The following is an 18025-nucleotide window of genomic DNA, read 5'->3' as shown; positions in this document are numbered from 1 at the left end:
CATTGTATACCAAAGAGCCTTAACCGATTACAACAGTGTGAGTAAATTTTAATTTCCGTGAAATTTCTGCTTAGGGTTACAATTAATGACCCAAACGTTGGATCTGGTAAGTTAACAAGAGTCGTATGAAAACCCCACGTTTTTACGGACATGTTGTTCGTGCTACATTTCTTTTCCTTATATCAAGGAATCAACAGAATTGTTGGTCACTTTTTGACCTTTTTCCGTTTGACAGCAATTTTTAGAAGGAGATATCAGCAAAATCGCCATGATTTCTATTAAACCAGGTAAGTGATTCAATATTCACTAGATACTCAGAAAGCTCTATTTTCAAAAGTGATTAAAGACCTACGGTTAGTGTAGCGAGTGTTTGAACAGTTAAAAATCTCTGCCCTGCTGGCCAGGGGTAGGAAAAATTCCAGCAAATTCGTTTCGATGGTTAATGTTTCATGCAGAATCCTGATTTGCATTTATTCATCGGCTGACCTTGCATATCATACAACACTACTACAGTAACATCCTTGTCATTATCATGTCATTTACTCGTTTCACTGCGACAAAAACTCTTTTAATTTAATAAAGAGCAAACACGTGATTCGACGAAATTCAGCTTTATGATGAACAAGTGCCGTAGCTTTGGCACGTGGACATAACTTGTGCTCTTAGTGTTTGGGTTCATGCCCATCAACAATTCAATCATACGCTTTTTCTGCCAATACAATACAATACAGTTTATTTTACGTCGGTAACGTAAGGGGTGGTTACCCAATCCCCCGAGCCTAATGGCTCAAGTTGAAAACGCTCGACAGATAAAATACAGATGTGTATATAAATATATGTACAAGTTAAATATATGTATATATGACGAAAAAAACGCAAAAATATCACCTAGCCCCCTACCCCTAATCCTAATCTTCCCCTGAAACCCTACCAGCCCTAATCACCTAACTTGTAGCCCTAACCCTGAAGCCTAATTACCAATTCATAACCCTAATCCTACAATTGTGTACTAATACACTTATTACACTTACAGCCAAGCGCAGTTATGCGAGATAGGCCAGTCTTAAATTCTGCTAGAGTAGTTACCGATTTAACTGAAGATGGTAGCTGGTTCCAGGAATGAGAGATAATATATGAAAAAGAGCTATGAATATGGCTAGAGGTATTTACAGGCTGGGAAACATTAAGAGCAGAGGAGCGCAATTTGTAGTGACAGACAAAACTTTACTTTCCAAAACTTTCCTTTCTTTTTAACATGCAAGTATAACTTAGGACACTAAAGAAGAAAACTGTAAGTATTATGGAGTTTTGCAAACGCGCTCATTATTGTGCCATTTTGATTTTCAGCTGAAAGCCGAGTACCTTTCGCTGCTGTCATCGCTCTTTTTGTCATTGTGTTTTTCTCTCTTATTGTGAATGGTATCCTGATATGGCGGTTAAGACGAGCTGAGCCTAACAAGAGAACAACCATAGTAAATAGTAGTATCCCTGTCCCATCTGGTGTTCATCAAGCGTCAGAACCTGGTGTTTATATGGAGCTGCAACCCAGGCCTTCTGACGGGCAGTCACGTGAACCACCTGAGTACCAGTCACTGGACGACAGACGAGTGACCCAAGATTACTACAATATGGGAGTTTCGGAAAGAAGCTTGGACGAGAAGGGAGAAGTTTATGAAAATGTGGAGTGAAATGGGAGTGTCTTCCACTTGAAAAAAGGTGTGGATCATCGATATAGCCCTTCAGATCAATAGGACCCGTGGTTTTGATTAAGTGATATTATCGTTATCAACTCAGTTGATAACGTAAAATTACCCTAATATTACATCTAGTTCGTTGCAGTATTATATTGTTGTTACATTACTACACGTGTTGATTTTTTTTCTCAGTTTGAAATGAAACTGATATCCTTTGATGCCACAAATACAATACTAACTGAATCAGCAGGAGTTATATAATTTTCCTAAAATTATGTCCTGTTAATGTCATTTATAATATATAGAAAGCTGTTCTAGTTGAGGAAAGCCAGAGTAAAATTTTAGCACTTCATCGCTTCTATGCCGACCAACGCAGATTATATTTTCAAATTTTTATTTAAATGATTATTACAGGTTTTCAAAGTAATTTTCGGTGAAATTGTAAGGTATAGTTAAATGTTGTTCGACGCTCGATAAATTATCGTGTTTGTAGCAAGTCATTAAAAACAGCGAACACAGGCCGCGAGACAGTTATATGCGGGACGTGCGAGGACAGAAGCAAATGGCTTCGCTCCCTTGCCGCGGGTGTGCGCACGTGTGAATCGCGCACCTTGTTAGCCTGAGAAACGCAAACAAATAAGGATTGATTCATTGCAATTTCAAGCTGTAGCTGAACAATAAACTGGGAAAAGATAGTTTTAAATTAATGGTTGTTCTCAAGAAGGTCAATTTTTGCACAAGAAGCTAAGGTTTTATTCAGAAGAAAGGGAAAGCCACGCTTCTACGAGGTAGACATGAAATGAGCGAAAGCAGCGAGTCTAAAGTTCAGTTAACGATGATATAAATAGTTATTTTTGACAACAAAATCTCAATTCATTGACTTATTTGTATTTTATTTAAACTTACCCTTAGTTTTATTCTCCACCAGGTAGTTTCAATGGTTTCAAAACCCACAAGAATGAGACCGAATTTTTCGTCAGAATGATTCATGGCGTGTTCATGCCTCGAGGGACTGTTTGGACTGAATGTTTATAATTAATTTGAATATATATCATTAACATCAAGTAAATGAAACGCATAAACCCAAATTTATTCAATCGTTTTTTCATATTCCCTTACATGCTTTGGAAAGGATATTTGTTTTTTAAAAAGTAGCTTGGTACGATAAATAAGCAATAAATTATATTTACAACCCTGACTGAGAAGAGCGTTTGAACATTATTATCTTTGACATGTTAACGCGACGTCGCTTAAAGGCTATAAATCACAAGAACTTTGCCTGGACATAACAGCCACAGAAAATGTGTAACAATATTAAAAAAAAGGGCTGGTTATATTGGCCAATGTTTTTATATGTGTCATTATTGTGGTTTTTCATTTACTCACTGAGAACTTGAAAAAAGACCGCGCGCTCATGTTTGAAGTCAAGATAGCGATCGCACTGCAAGGACGCAGATGTTGCGTGGGCGCGGGTGGATAAGTCCGCACCTTTATTCACGTTTTCTGGCTCAGAGCTCCTTCTTCTCGTGACACATTTTCGTGTCTTTTTTTTTCCATTTCCTTTCCTTACCACCTTTTCAAAATTTCAACCATCCACATGTCACTTTCTTCAAAATTACTTATTAGGCCAAGCTTAAGTTCAAACGACGTTCCTCATTTGTATGAAGATAGATGCGATTCCGCAAGGTTTTCAACGAAAATGGAATTCTGTTTCCCCAGACGTCTGTACTATGAATTATCGAGCAAAAACTTGAAATGTTAGCGTATAGAGCGCTAAGTCGTTTTCATCGACAAAACTTCTCTTTTCGCTGTTGGTTATTATATTCATTCAGAATACAGATCGAATTGATCTTTCATGCGGATGTCTCAGATAAGAGACTTCCTTCGGAGAGATTTTCTATAAATAACTGTAGTGGAATTTACCAAGGAATTGGGTTTAGTCAGTTTATTTTCTTTTGCTTTAACGTCAGATAGTTTCATCGATGAAGGTTCTCTTTGACTACATCTTCATCAACTAACAGTCGAACGCTATGAAAATAAACGAGATCAGTTCAAACTCTTAAGAGGAATATTAAATAAGAAACTGCTGGTAGATCACTCCAAAATTCACACAATGTAGATAGAAAGGTTAACTATAAGATGGGTGAATATATAAACACATTTCAGTCAATCAATCAATCAGTCATTGAATGTATTAATATATATCCTCAACTCTAGATAAATTCTATCCTTTACTTTAGTAAAAATATACAATGGCTGAATATCAGACCACTTAATGCGCTTTACACCTTTGACTCTTCCATTTATCGTTATCAAAATTAGTTTATAATTATATTACTAAAAATCTAACTCTATACAAAATTATTTCTGATTTCTGAGAAAAAAAATACTATTTTTTTTAAGTTATGTGACCATCTCATATAATTTATGAATTTAACATTATGAAAAATTAACTCCAGGTAAGGGAATTGAATGCAAAAAAAAGGGCAAACTGTCCCATTAAACCAAACTATAAAATTAAAAAGACAAACTTCCATTTTTGATTCAACGCTTTTGAAACGTAAAGACACCTCTAAAGCTTCAATGAAACATTTAGGAGGAATATATACTATGATATATCTAAGTTATAAAAGGTTCTCCTTTACCATTAACCTATAAGAAAACACAAAACTCGATGAAACGTAATAAATTAAACTATTTGAATACTTTGTCTACTTTTACATACATACCTCTTTTCCTTAATGGGATACCTTTGTATTTTGAATTATTTTACATACACCTATCTCTCTTTATCTTAATGGAATAACTTAAAAAGTACGATAATTGCCGTTGTCCTAAGCCCTGTAGAGACACATGTCTGTGTCCCAAGTTACTATAGCAAAATCTGATGTAAATCTATCAGCTATCAAACAGTGAACCTCTTCAGATACCTGTACGTTTACCTGGACTACTCTTTTTACAAAAATAATTAAGGAAAACCTTTAAAAATATTATAGGGAAAAGCCTTCCTCGTAGAGGCATATATAATTTGTTCGAGGGAAAAAAAAAGGAGAGAACAGCTTCGTAAAAACACCCAGGATGTGCATCGCTTCTTTCTATCAAATCTGTTTTATACTTTGCAATGCTTTTTAACATTCCGCAAAGTTTGAGTAGGTGCTGAAAGAGTCTAAGTAAGCCAGAACTGTTTTGTAACAAAACATGTACTGCTCCTAAAAGATGAAAACATAAAAACACTCCTTAGGATCACGAAAAATAACGCTATTGATCTGTGAGCGCTCAGCAAAGTGACCATGTTATTTTCTCAGAACCCAAAAGAAATGACTGAACAGCAAAGAAATTCAATTCTAATTCTTCGAAGCAAAGTTCCGTGTTTTGATAAAGTCAGGCGTACCTTGGAGGGCCCCTACTCCCGGTATTAAAACGCCGGAGTGGAATTACCCTGTATTTCCTCTGGCAATCTAGACATGAGTAAAGTTATAACAATGGATTATGACATTTGTCAACTTACAAGGTTGTTGACAGCACCTGGTCTCTTTGCTCGAACTAGTTTTACAGTCTGGAAAACATCAACTGTTTGTTCAATCTTGACTCGTTCGATCGCTGAAATTATGGTAGCTACACAGCCACTGCGGCCAATACCATCACTATAGAAAGATAAAACGGGTAACTATTACGAAAAAATGAAAAGAACACGATTGTCTATTCGTGTTGCAGTTTCTTTCCTTGATTCTTGTTAGCCTTTAATTTAGCGAGTCAAGTATCTACTTTTTTCAGACATATTCAACCAATAACACTGTCTACGCTAGATAAGGTCATCTACATTAACCATTTAAACCTTCTACCATTCTGTAGAAAAAATAAATATTTGGTCATTTATTAGTATAATGCCTAACAAACTGACTATGAGCAATTCGGGCATGACGTATGTGCCGAGTAAAACATTAGGGAGCTTAAGCACAGATGTTTTGGGGAAGCAGACGGCAACCAGAAGTTAAAATTATCATTTTTGGTGTTCAAACAATATTTTTCGTTGGCGCGGTTTGGTTTAAAATGCTAAAGCGGTGTCTCAAAAAGATCGCTGCTTAAGCTCTGTATCAATAACCATAACTTTTAACGTTTTAGGGTTATGTCTAGTAATCCATTCAAACATATGATAACATCTAGAGAACTCTTTACTTAAAGAGCGCTCTTTACCTGCACTGAAAAACAATGACTCCATTTCCTGATTGCTGCTGAGACTGTTGTACAGCATTCATTAGTTCAAGTATCTCCTTGGGATCTGGGCACGAGTTTCCATCGGCCCAACCGGTGTACTGTATATGCTGTATAGTTGACTTCCTGTCATGAGACTGAAAAACAAATTAAAATAGGAAGAAATTCACACCATTCTTCAAAACAGATGCCTATTAAAAAAATCAACTTTAAACGTAGGATTAGCTTGTTTATGTGGAGTGAAACATTGAATATTGAAAAGCGAGCAAACAAACTCGATTCCATAATAATGCATAAGTTCAGCGGAAATTTTAGTGTTAAATCAAATAATATCCTTTAAACACTGTATCGATAATGTCAGGAGAATTTACAGAGTGGTCTCTCCTGATATTGAAAGAGTTAAGGTCAAACCATCCACCTTTCATTAACATAAATCACACGCGTTGAAAATATATAAACACTTTCTGTTGGTATTGATTATAGTTTCATCGAAACTACCCATAACACAGGGAACCTTCGAATACTAGTACAAGCAAATCGCAACCATTGGTATGGGAAGAAGTTCGCTCCAAACTACCTAAAGAACAGAAAACTTTAAAATACTTGTACAAACAAACCGTACCGCTGCATTCTCTAAGGTAAATCGTCTGGTAGTTATATTGTTCGAGGTTTCTTGGGACAAAAGCTGAACAGTGACTACACCATACCTGGCGGATCCCTCACTTGGCCAGTATTTTGGGTAACTCTACAAAAAGTAAAACAGTGCTTCATGTTTGATCCGTGATATAATTATATATAATTAATATCGTGGTCTAAAAAAAGGGGTTGCAAGGATTTTCCAGTAAAGAGTTCCAACTTTTCCGTGGTCAATCGTTGTAAAATGTTACTTTCCCTCGACGATAAAGCTTCTTCAGTTTAAAGGTGTTGAGAAGATATCCGAACTAGAGTGACATGTGCTCTAAACATTTGGAAGTTTTCATTTCGCCAGCCAGTAACGCAGACGAGTATCGTATTTACAAGTGACAGCGGTTTAGTCAAAGAGTCTCAGCGGGAAAGTTACACTTTGCCGATAATTTTTGAGAGCATATTAGTTTCACTGCGTTAATTGATGCTTTAGAGGTGTTTTGTCCCATTATTTTTGCCACCTTTTAACGTATAGTGGCAATCTATCAAAGTTGCCACAGATTTCCATCAGTTGCCCATATCAGTGGCTGTTTTGATATAAATCATTAGAGCTTTAACATCATAGTTTAGGCAGGTTCTGTACATTTCTTGGTTAAAAATACGTAGCAAAGAGTGTTGTTTAGTGCTTTTCAGAAACATGTCATGATTCGTACCTGCCTTCCTTCTTTCAAGTTATTCAACATTACAACTGTGCCAATATTATACAAAGAAATCATCAGCCAGAAGTCTTTAATGGTGTTTTCTAATGGCGCTTGAGTCAGGATGTATGCATTCCGTTCTCTATAGTCCTGAAAAATAAAAGTTCAAAAGAAAATGTGGACGTCAAGTTAAGCAACACGAGTATACCAATACGAAAAGAATAACAGTACCTCTTTACCCAAAAAGAAAATACTGGAAAATAATACATACTTATAGATTGAACAAATTCAAAACATATGGACACGTTGCACCAGAAAGCTTTCTAGAGAACTTGAAACTACTGAGTTTTTTCTTCAAATCAACATGTTGGGAATACTTATTTTATGAGCTCCTAGCCTTTATTAGGTTTCGTCTCTACATTGATTAAACATTTTTTTAAAATTTTTTTGATTTGTGAATTTATGTAATATTGCTATTCTTCTGTATTATTGATTGACTATTTTTAAATTTCGTACTTGCGATTTTTTGTGTTCAATTAATAAATAAACAGAATGTATATTACCAAAAAAATCTTATAAGAAGGCATTTTTGCACTTACATCCACATATGAGGCATTGATGTAACTCTCTTCTTGTGAGGAAGCTTGTAAGTGCACTCGAGCATTGTCCACTAGTGTAAAATCGACATAAAGGCGTTTTTGCAGACAAAAAACATACCAAACAATAGTTATAAAGATTCTCTTAGATCTATCGTTTGGAAACATTATTCGATGTGTGGCGCCACCTGAAATTTGGTATGGAATTTTAGGGTACCAATTGTCGAACTTTACGCATTTTAGTTAACCTGGAGATATTTCTTTATTCCAAGTCCTACGCTGTCTTAGAAACCTTGATTTCACGCCAATTTGGGTTCCCTTCGTGTGAAGTTTACCCAAGTTGTCCTAAAACACAACACAGTGACTTTAGCCATGACTCGAACCTATAACATTTTATTTGTTTGGGTCATCGCAGTACGACTTCATAATACCATGTAGGCTATGACCTTTCTTTATCAAAACTAACAAAATTATGGAGAATGATTGATGATTGGCGGCTGAATTGTGTGAAAGCCTGCTTTATTGAAAAGTATTTGCATTTTCGCGCATTATTATCTAGACTATGGGTTTATTTTGTCGTGTATATAAGCAAACTGAAATCTTTTTGCCGTGACTATGATCGATCAATGGCTAATTTGTTCCCAAAATCTGTGAAAACTTTGATCGTTAGGTAACAAAACTTTGTGTCGTCCAATCGGTAATCCACTCGTGACTAACAAATTTTACATTGATTGGGGCCTTTCTATGTCGTTGACCACTCGTAAGGTTTCAGACCGAATGAGAACTCACTTGGTTTAGGGATCCATTAGGAAATAACACAGGAGTGAGCAGAAATCTTGTTTGACATTCTTGAAAGACTGCAAAGTAAGACAAGGTAACACTTACGCGGAACAGTGCTGGGGAATCTGTTCTTGACAGCGTTTTCAGGCAGAAATGCTTCCTTTGCTTCCTCTTGAGAAGCCTGGGCGTTTGTTACAAGTTCCAAGCGCTACGACAAAAGTATCAAAAGATGTAAGTGATTATTTTTGCATCTTTCAGTTTGTCCTTTGAAAACCCTTTTCATCTTCTTTATCTTAAGCCAACCTTTGGCCGTCCTGCTTTCATGTTAGTTCCTCTGCCGTTTTTGTTTCTTACCGAACTGAGTTATTGCCTTCTTCTTCAAGCTAGAGCAGTTTTTTGTGATTTGATAATTGAGTCAATGCTCACTTGTGAGCGAGACACAATCGTTAGTTTGTGGAGATAAGCTGTCTTGAAAAGTGTAGATAAGACATGAATGTGATGTTAACAATATCAAACAGAGAAGTCTTTAAAAGAATCCTCAGGATCAAGTAATAAGCTGTCTTATTGGTATTTAAGTCTAATTTCGCAACAAAGCGAAATGTATTTATTAGAAATAGTTGCTAGTTACCTTAAACTCTCGTTCATATCCAGTCTTTTTGGATGGTTTATGCACCATGGAAAGCTTGTTCATCACAATTCGTAGGTCCTGAGGGATAATCTCTGTATTTCCACATACCAAGGCCTCCATCACTGCTTGATGCAGGAAAACATACTGTTCCTATACAGAGGTAAAGTCAATACCAATACTGTTGGACTGAACGAACGGTTTTTGGAGCAAGAAAACGCACTGGTTCTATGCAGAGACAGAGTAGTGATGAGACAAACGGCTTTTGATATATGTCTATATATACATCAATCTATATATCTATTTGATATGTCTATTTATATATCAATTCGGATAAAGTCAAATCAAGAACGATTAGATTTTCTAAATTTGAAGATGGCGGTTTCAAGAAGGTGGACTCTGAAATCATTTAGGCGTTTTATCGAAATCATAACTGGCTTACGACGGTCCTCACGATAACCATGGAGCACGACGAACCGTGAAATAGCTAAGCTCAGAATAAAAAGGACTTATGCTGCTGTTATTCTTATGGAAAGCGTTTGAAATTGCTTACATCTTTCTGCACCATAAAAGGACGAGATCTACGCATTACTTGCACGTAATTCTGTATGAACACAGTTTTAATCTTCTCAGCACTCTCCAACATAGCGTCGATAGCAATGTATGCGCCAGTTCGACCAACGCCAGCACTGTACCAGGGTAACAATAGAGATAATTAACAATTCTTATTGTTAAAAAATATGAAGGGAAGAGGCGAAGGAAAACAATCAACCCTTTTTTTAAGTATGGAAACTCGCACTGATCAAACACGACAAGGTGACTTGCACTTTGAGTAGTTTCCTTGTATTTACTTTGAGTCCTCATTTGTTCCTCATGATGTCGAGCTTCCGTCGCATTAGATGTTGGGATTACTTTTGGTTTGGTTTTTTTACGACAACCAACTGAAAAGCCCTGTTAGAATTGTTAGTTATTTTAAGCACGATTGGGCGACTCTCGAGGGTAAGGGATTGGTTGATGGAGGGCCTTGGTAATTTACACACATGGAGGTATATTAAGAAAAATTTTTATCGTTACCCGTAGAAAAGAAAAGTTTTAATTAGAAAATCTGCAGAAGAACCTTAACCCAAATAATAATAGTTTGTAAATATGAAGCCGTTAACTTTAAGTCTTGAAATTTTTCTGTGCTCTTTACCTGCAGTGCACAAGAAGTGGTCCACCAGTAGCCTGGTGTCTGGCATGAATCTTTTGTCTAAATCCAAGTAGAGCTGTGGAATGTTGTGGGACGCCTTTGTCTGGCCAAGTGACGTAATGAAACTGGTGCACGTTCCTTTTTTCTGAATCCTAAGGGGAAATTCACGCCTTGGTTGAAGATGTTGTCATAGAGGGAGCCCAAAATACGTCAATATTTTCGAGTATTTTTCAATGAAAAATTAAATCCATTACGTAATTTTAGTTGGAATAGAGATCATGCCTAAACAGATCCAGGGGGCCCAGACTTTGATTCAAAAGACACATTTCTGTTTTCATCACATGTTTTGTTTTGTTTTTTACTCTGCAGCATTAATGAACTAAAAGATATTTAAAGATTTAATTTTTAGTACTCTAATTTCATTCCGCAGTTGGAAAAATATTGGTTTGAGTCAAGTGGTAAAAAAGTCTGATGGAAGGGTGGTAGGGGGGACGTCCAAATTCCCCGTACCTTCCACTGAGATCTGCCACCGGTACAAATACAAATACACCCTGCCGGTGGGTTATGCAGCTTCTTTGATCGGATGCATCGCAATTTGCGCACTGTTACCATGTACTCTTTAGGTATGTAACACACCCAAAAGATATATACTTAAAACGATTAGGACCTCTTGTCTAGCACTTAAGGCCATATTCTTTAAGGAAGTACTGAATATAAAAACAGAAATTTTATTAAGACACCCCACCTTCGTCACAATCAATGACCTGATGACGTAATCGGCGAAAGTTTCAGTCTTTTGAAGAGTAACTGTGAAAGCACCATATTTGGAAGTGTGATCTGGCCAATACTGATCGCATTTACTCTACAGTTAAGACAACAACAACAAAAAATGCATGTGAGCCTATATGTAGCAACCCATGACGTTAGTCTGATCTTGGTTTTGAATGTGATCGATATTTAAGATTATGGTGCGAGTTTTACAGACCACTCATGAAGCGAAGGAAATGCAAAATAAATGAAACTCCGGTTAAATTGAACGTTAAACTGAAAACTGATCTACGTCTACCTTTCCCCCCTCAACCAGATTTGTAAGCATCACAATGGTGGAACAGTTTTCCTGCCAGACCAGTCGCCAGAAATCATCGACAGTTGTAGAAGTTGGACCTAATAACCCAATTACAAGTAGTCAGAATATTGTTAAAGAATGGCGAAGCGTGTGGTAATTTAACAAAGCCATGAGCTATTTAACAACATTGACACAACAATGGGACAAGTCTTTCTTTCGGGACAGTGGGAACTTTCTTGAATACTTTTATAAATGTTCTTTTTTTCCTGAGAGGTTTTGCCAACAGAGTAACAAAGGAAAGCTAGCACAACCAAAATGGCCAGAAAAAGGCCACAGAAAACCCCTATAAAGGGACTGAACCCCGTAACAACGAGCTATAATCTTCGCCCCCTAATAATGCAGAAACTATCGTTCGAACTAAGCAAGAAATTTCTATAACCTTTGCACCTATTACGTTAATCGAAGGAACTTTTATTCAAGGACGCTTTTGTTAGTTCCAGAGGTGTCCCATTTGCAGAGGGTACACGGTTAAATATACTGAAGGAGACCCAGATAAAACCAACAGTAATTATTATGCGAGACGTTTTGTATATTGCAGCAGAGTTCACTACAGCAGTTAAACAATGACATGTGTTAACGTGTGATTCTATGAGACTCCTCCAGATAATTGTACCTTGTGTGGCGATATAAGTCATGGTGACCTCGTCGTAGGTCTAAGGAGAGACAGTAGAAAACTTGATGTTATGAGTAATTGTTGTTGTAAATATAAGCATCTTGAATTCTCCAGACTGCTTACTCATGCTGACATGTGTACCATAGAACTTTCTAAAACATTTCATCAAGTCACGCAGTCATTACGTAACACTATTAAAATAGTACTTTTATAAGCTTCTGAAATGTTCCGGAACACTGTGTAAATGTATAGAAGGACTTAGTTATGCAGTAGTAGTAGTAGTAGTAGTAGTTGTTGTTGTCAGGAGACACCGACTGTTTAGAAAGCTATACCGTGAGAGAGAGCTAAAGTGGAAGATTGCTAATTTCAAGAAAAGTTAGAGGAAACTGTGAGTTCGGCGAGCTAAGATATAGACTGTAAGGGGCTTAAGTAAGTTCATTGAGCATAATTATTGTACTGCCTTTAGGAGTCGCCCCTTATTAAGAACATCACTCGTTGTTTAATAAGGTAGTTGAGTTTGTAGGATTGTAGTTTTTTCTGTCGGTTAGGTTATACCGTAACAGTTAACTGAAATTAATTATAAGTATTCAAAATATTTATATAATGTCTTTTCCATGCCTTTCTCAGCCGTTTATTATGTGAGTTATGAGATTTGCTGTCGAAGTTAAACAATAACGGATGAAAGATGACCCCATAAGAGTAATGCAAGACTGCAGATAGAGAACAGAAAATATTCATGCTGATTTTTTTTCAAGATGCCCGAACGGTAAAATGAGTTTTATTTGTATATCTGTTTAATCTGTTATCTCTTCATTTATATACATCATCAAACAAGTAGTGTCGACGCGCCGTTATATTGCTTTGTATTGTCGTGTCGTACCGTTTCGTTTTGTGTCGAGTCGTATTGTGTCGTCCTGTCTCCGTCGTTGTTTTGTCGTCATATGCATATGTATTTTGTGTTACTGACCGGAATGTAGCTTGCATTGATGTAGCTGGAATTTTTATCACCCTCTATTTCCTCCAAAACAACACGAGAATGATCATCTGTTAATTAACACAATCGGTGATTTAGGAACTTGTTAAGTTTTTTTTTTTTTTAATTTTTTTTTAATGGCGTGAAATACGTATAAATTTTGAACATAGTGTATGGTGCGAAATTATGACTCAAACTTAACCATTTTACCACTTTCCACCTCACCAACTTTGAAATGATTGGAGATACTGACACAGTTTTATATTCAGAGAGCTATGGAATTTATAATTATTGCCTTAAAAGAGACTAACTGCAGAGGCAGCGCTAGTTACGGTCTAGTCACTAGAAACTTATTTTAATTTAATATAACTTAAAGGTTTTTTACCTGGTTACCGTTGGATAGAAACAACAAAAAAATCTTTACATGTACTCACATGAAACGATGTTTCCATAACGGTTCTTGCCTCTGTTACTCTTGCTAATCTCACAAGGAAACAGCATATCGCCCTGTAAATTCTAAGAAAGGTATAAACTAAGTTGCAAAACATGTGCTTTTATCATAAAAACGATTCGATGTGATCACTTTTTGAGACCCTTGCAACAAAATCCACCACAAATACCAAGTCACCTATTGCAAAAAGGAACAACACAAAAAAAAATCGAGAAATATTTACAAGTGTTCTCTCGTACAGTAACACACAGAAAAACCAACGTCTTACCTTATATTCCTCTCGCAGTACAATAGCACCATTTTCAGAACCTCTCTTGAAGTATTTTTCAAAATTAGCCACAGGAATTGGTTTGGGCTTACCATCGTCAGCCTCACTGTAGGTAGCCTCTTCCTCTCCACCGTCAGGCTGTTGTTCAATACCTTTAGGGTAAAGAAATCGCATATATGGAACTTTTCAGTATCTTGATAATCCCTATAGGCAATTAACCATGTTATAGCATACCTTCAATTGACAGACGTTTGTCTCCTACATTCTGATAAACCAAACTTGATGTACTCGCGCCAAGGTTTTCATAACCGTTTTGAAGGTCATCAAATTGGACAGGTCTTTCACTGGCACTTTGGGATCTTGTCTGCCTTCTCCTAAAAAAAAAAAGATAAGATGTGTAATTTTCGTTTGCAATACTTTTTTCTACGCTCAGTCATTAGCATTCAGTCTTAAAATAAACAAACCTCCGATATAAGAGCACAGCAACAAAAACTGCTGGTATAAGGAGTAGCAACAGAACTGCAGGTACAGCAACAGCAACGACATTAAAACTGCTGGACTTTTCCTCTCTTCCACCTTCCACGAAAGAAGAGCGTAAATAGCATTTCAGGGTAGACATTTGGTAATAAAAAAATCAAAAATGGTTTTTAAGAAAATAATTTTAGTCGACCATGGCCGAAAATCGTTTTGAAGGTTCGAGTGACATCACAAGAAAATACACGCACAACCGGCAATGACCAAAATGATGTCGGCTTGGATTGCGGACTCGTACTACCAACTGCGGTACCGGCTGACTCATGCTAAGAAAAAGTCTTAAGTTTTAAATGCTGGTTCGAGGAAAGTACATTTAACCGGCAATTTGGAACTTCTTCAATTCCAATCCGCGTTAATCTTCTCTATTCTTAACCATCATTGTTCTGTTTAGGTTTATTTGCGCATTTTTGGCTTTGGCTACCCTAGCCATCAATTTATCAATTGTTTCCCTCAAATTCACTTTAGTTTTGTTAGCAGCTCGCTACTGTCCTTAAATTTAGCTTGGTACCAGGCCGAGCGAGCCAAATTCTGGCATAAACTTTGAAAGCTCATAGTTGATGATATGGATTTAGACTAGCTTGTAGATCTAGACTATCTAAACGAAAATGTAGACACCAGGCTCTGTATACTGAAAAGAAGTAAACTAGTTCAATGAAAGAAAACCCCTTGAATTACAAAAGTAAATCTACAATCGTATAAACTGTAACTTGTTGGTAAGCTAAATGTAATATGGACAAACCCGTAATGGCCGGGGTGATAGAAATTTTGGCAACGCTCCCTACTTCTCCTTTTAGTACTTCCTGTAGAATATACGAAAAACAAACCACACATTTCAAAAAAAGCCCGTGCTTTAAAAACAATGAGGAAAACTGTAGTGAGAATAATACGACTGAAAAGTATGTGCTTAGACTAGACCTCCTCCTAGTTTTTGTGTTAACTCATACAATGTGGTGCGAACAATCTTCTCCGCAATAAAGACTAGACCACTGTGTAGCAAACTCTTTAAAATCGATTGCAAAAAGGTCATTAAACCCAGTTCTACGAGTAATGGAGGGACGTAGGTTATAGCCTACATACCTTCGTGGTTTTAGTTAGAGCTCTCTCATACACAATGTACTTTTGTCCTTTTTCAAGTTCTTTATTCAAATAGTTTCCAGTTTTTTCACCGTCACCAACAGTAAATTTCCAAGGTCCTTTGAGCGCTGGGACATTTCCTATCTCAGCAGCAATGTAAAAGTTCACGTCATCGTTCTTTGCATCACTGGCAGCTTTCAGTTGTGAATCATAATTTTCCGGAAGCTCTTCAACATCATTGACAACTTTCAGAACAATAGCTTGATAAGCACTGAAAGATTGAAAACAATTTGCCCGAGTCATGAAGACAATTTGTATATAGCCTCTAATCACATTTTGATCTTAGCATCAATGACTTAAATCCTTTTGCTAGAATTTATTCTGCTTTCAACAACATACCATAATCTTACTAGAGGTAAAAAGGGTCAAACAAAGGTTCTTTTTCCGAGATAAAATTAAATCTACCACAATGAGAGACTTCTGTATGGTTAGAGGTCTTCTGTAAGCTGTCAGCCGATCCACCAGAACGATTCTGATCATCATTTCCTCGACAATTCGATGTGCACTGCCTTGAAATTTTCCCCAGTTAGAAATTGCAAGATACAGTTTTCTCTGCGATGAGGATTACTTTTCCTAAAGATTTAAGATTCGAAACACATGAATCTGGCGCCTCTTTTGCTTGATTTCCACTGCATGCATCAAGCCAGACTTCGTGGAAGAAGCGTGACCTCATTTCTCTAGGAGCGGCTGGCAATCTTACCTTATCATTAGGAAGGACCTAGTCAACCTTAGGTTATTCTGCAAATCACATTCTTATTGATAATTACCTTATTGGACCATTAATTTGTTCAACTGGCCACAGAAAAATATCAACAGCTGTCACAGAAACCTCAACATCAGTCACATTATGTGGAACTGGAGCTCTAGGAGCTGGTGAGAAAGATAAACACTTAGTATCTCAACAAAAGGGTTCCTATCGAATGAGATAGTACAGCTGTATGATTACAAGTTCAGAAGGTGATTCATGACAGAGTGCTTAGACTAACTACATGAATTAACGAGACCATTTCTTCAAGAGTTAAATTGATCAAAATGACGGTAAGATATAAATGATTCGCTTAAGTTAGACAGGATTTCATGAAGTAACTAAGTTATGGTCGCTTCAAATATATGAAAGTTAAGTTTACCATATGTCCTGGTAGTTACAGTTATCGTCTCATATGGTCCAGGTTTAATAGTCACAGCTGTGACATTAAACTGATAAGTCACTCCACCAAACACATCAATTGTGTGACTAAATGCATCCTTGTCTATTCCAGAAAACTCTCTCGCTGCACTTCCATTGTAACTGTAAAACAAAGTGTAACTTCTAATAACTCCATTTGGTTCTGCAGGCTCAATCCAGGTCAAGGTTATTCTTGGACCGTGCGATTTGGTGGGTGACACATCAACAGAAGACAAGGATACTGGTGCACTAGGAGCTGGAAGAATAAAGATGATATGATTATTGATAAAATAATGGGAGGTATGTGGATTGAATAATAATTAATCCAAAGCATTTGTAGTGCGTTCTAAAAATGTAATATATTCGAGCCTTTATTAAGCGACACCATATTAAGCACTCATGCTGTATTAAGCGGTCGGTTGTCAAGGTCCCCAATTTTTCCCCTTCAATAATATTTCTTCCATTAACAACTATGATCATTTTATCTCTTTCACCTTCATCTATCACATACCATCTTCCTTAGTTCTCTTCACCTCAACAGGGCTCTTTGGTCCATCACCATCAAGAGTATATGCTAAGACTTGAAATCCATATTCTGTGAACTTATCAAGCCCAATGACATTTCTACTTAATGTCGATCCCTTGCTAATAGTCAAGGTTGTTGCTGATCCACCAGAACCTTTCTTTTTGTAGAACAGTTTAAACCCTGTAATGTTTCTTCCATGTCTGGCAAAGACTGGTGGCAACTGCCAGGAAGCTGTGATGCTGGTAGAAGAGCTTGCAGTTAACTTGAAGGCTGCCGGAGGTTGTGACGGAACTGAAATAAACAACAACAGTTACTTGTAATAATTTTTAGTTAATTTAGTGATATGAATGTAAATTAATCACCCTCATGACCTTACAGAGCCTTAGATATTCCTCAGATCAAAGTGAAGGATCATGAGACTGTGCACATTGAAAACCCACTGGGCTCCAGAATCTACAATGTACAATGCTAAAATCACATCAGACACTGTTTCATATCAAGCACAAATAATAATCTAAGCAAAACGTTTTTTTCAATTTAACAGAAAGAGAACCTGAAGGATCTGAGCAGAATGGATTCAAGAATTTTAAAACGATATTTAAGTCTTTTAAAAAAACCTAAATTTATTTATTTTCATTTTCTCTCATCTCTTATGGTCAGCAATGAATTTAAAGTTATTTTTAAAAAAATTTTCACCTGACCAATTACAAGGCTCTATCAATATTGGATAGTTGATAACTCGCCGTTAGCTAGCTCTGCACAATTACCTAGGCTTGTCTTCCATAAATAATTGGAATAATGTGACTTCATTTTTGTC

The 18025-nt window shown here is 36.7% G+C and overlaps 2 protein-coding genes across 2 annotated transcripts in view; one reads left to right on the top strand and one right to left on the bottom strand.

The window, feature by feature from the left end:
* Positions 1 to 1688, top strand: part of LOC149037100 (uncharacterized) — a 1927-nt gene extending 239 nt beyond the window's left edge. The window contains exons 1-3 of the mRNA XM_089186954.1: positions 1 to 37; positions 236 to 287; positions 1348 to 1688. The exon at positions 1 to 37 is cut by the window's left edge and continues 239 nt beyond it. Of these exons, the coding sequence (XP_089043080.1) occupies positions 269 to 287; positions 1348 to 1688 (360 nt within the window). The 5' untranslated portion in view covers positions 1 to 37; positions 236 to 268. The remainder of the gene's footprint in view (positions 38 to 235; positions 288 to 1347) is intronic.
* A 1936-nt stretch (positions 1689 to 3624) lies between these two features.
* The window catches only part of LOC149037099 (uncharacterized), a 30852-nt gene continuing 16451 nt past the window's right edge, over positions 3625 to 18025 (bottom strand). The window contains exons 16-38 of the mRNA XM_089188397.1: positions 17194 to 17499; positions 16645 to 16938; positions 16285 to 16387; positions 15461 to 15728; positions 15123 to 15183; positions 14314 to 14425; positions 14084 to 14223; positions 13850 to 14001; positions 13565 to 13646; positions 13125 to 13201; positions 12158 to 12197; positions 11485 to 11582; positions 11164 to 11280; positions 10422 to 10570; positions 9783 to 9918; positions 9233 to 9382; positions 8710 to 8812; positions 7828 to 7898; positions 7244 to 7378; positions 6529 to 6651; positions 5889 to 6043; positions 5203 to 5338; positions 3625 to 4903 (exon numbers count right to left, since the gene is read on the bottom strand). Of these exons, the coding sequence (XP_089044523.1) occupies positions 4823 to 4903; positions 5203 to 5338; positions 5889 to 6043; positions 6529 to 6651; positions 7244 to 7378; positions 7828 to 7898; positions 8710 to 8812; positions 9233 to 9382; positions 9783 to 9918; positions 10422 to 10570; positions 11164 to 11280; positions 11485 to 11582; positions 12158 to 12197; positions 13125 to 13201; positions 13565 to 13646; positions 13850 to 14001; positions 14084 to 14223; positions 14314 to 14425; positions 15123 to 15183; positions 15461 to 15728; positions 16285 to 16387; positions 16645 to 16938; positions 17194 to 17499 (3089 nt within the window). The 3' untranslated portion in view covers positions 3625 to 4822. The remainder of the gene's footprint in view (positions 4904 to 5202; positions 5339 to 5888; positions 6044 to 6528; positions 6652 to 7243; positions 7379 to 7827; positions 7899 to 8709; positions 8813 to 9232; positions 9383 to 9782; positions 9919 to 10421; positions 10571 to 11163; positions 11281 to 11484; positions 11583 to 12157; positions 12198 to 13124; positions 13202 to 13564; positions 13647 to 13849; positions 14002 to 14083; positions 14224 to 14313; positions 14426 to 15122; positions 15184 to 15460; positions 15729 to 16284; positions 16388 to 16644; positions 16939 to 17193; positions 17500 to 18025) is intronic.

The sequence above is a fragment of the Pocillopora damicornis genome, chromosome 11 (assembly GCF_964200805.1).
Source record: "Pocillopora damicornis chromosome 11, jaPocDami1.2, whole genome shotgun sequence".
In the NCBI taxonomy this organism is placed as follows: domain Eukaryota; kingdom Metazoa; phylum Cnidaria; class Anthozoa; order Scleractinia; family Pocilloporidae; genus Pocillopora; species Pocillopora damicornis.
The sequence above is the reverse complement of the archived record's forward strand: the minus strand, read 5'-3'. Positions and strand labels throughout refer to the sequence as shown.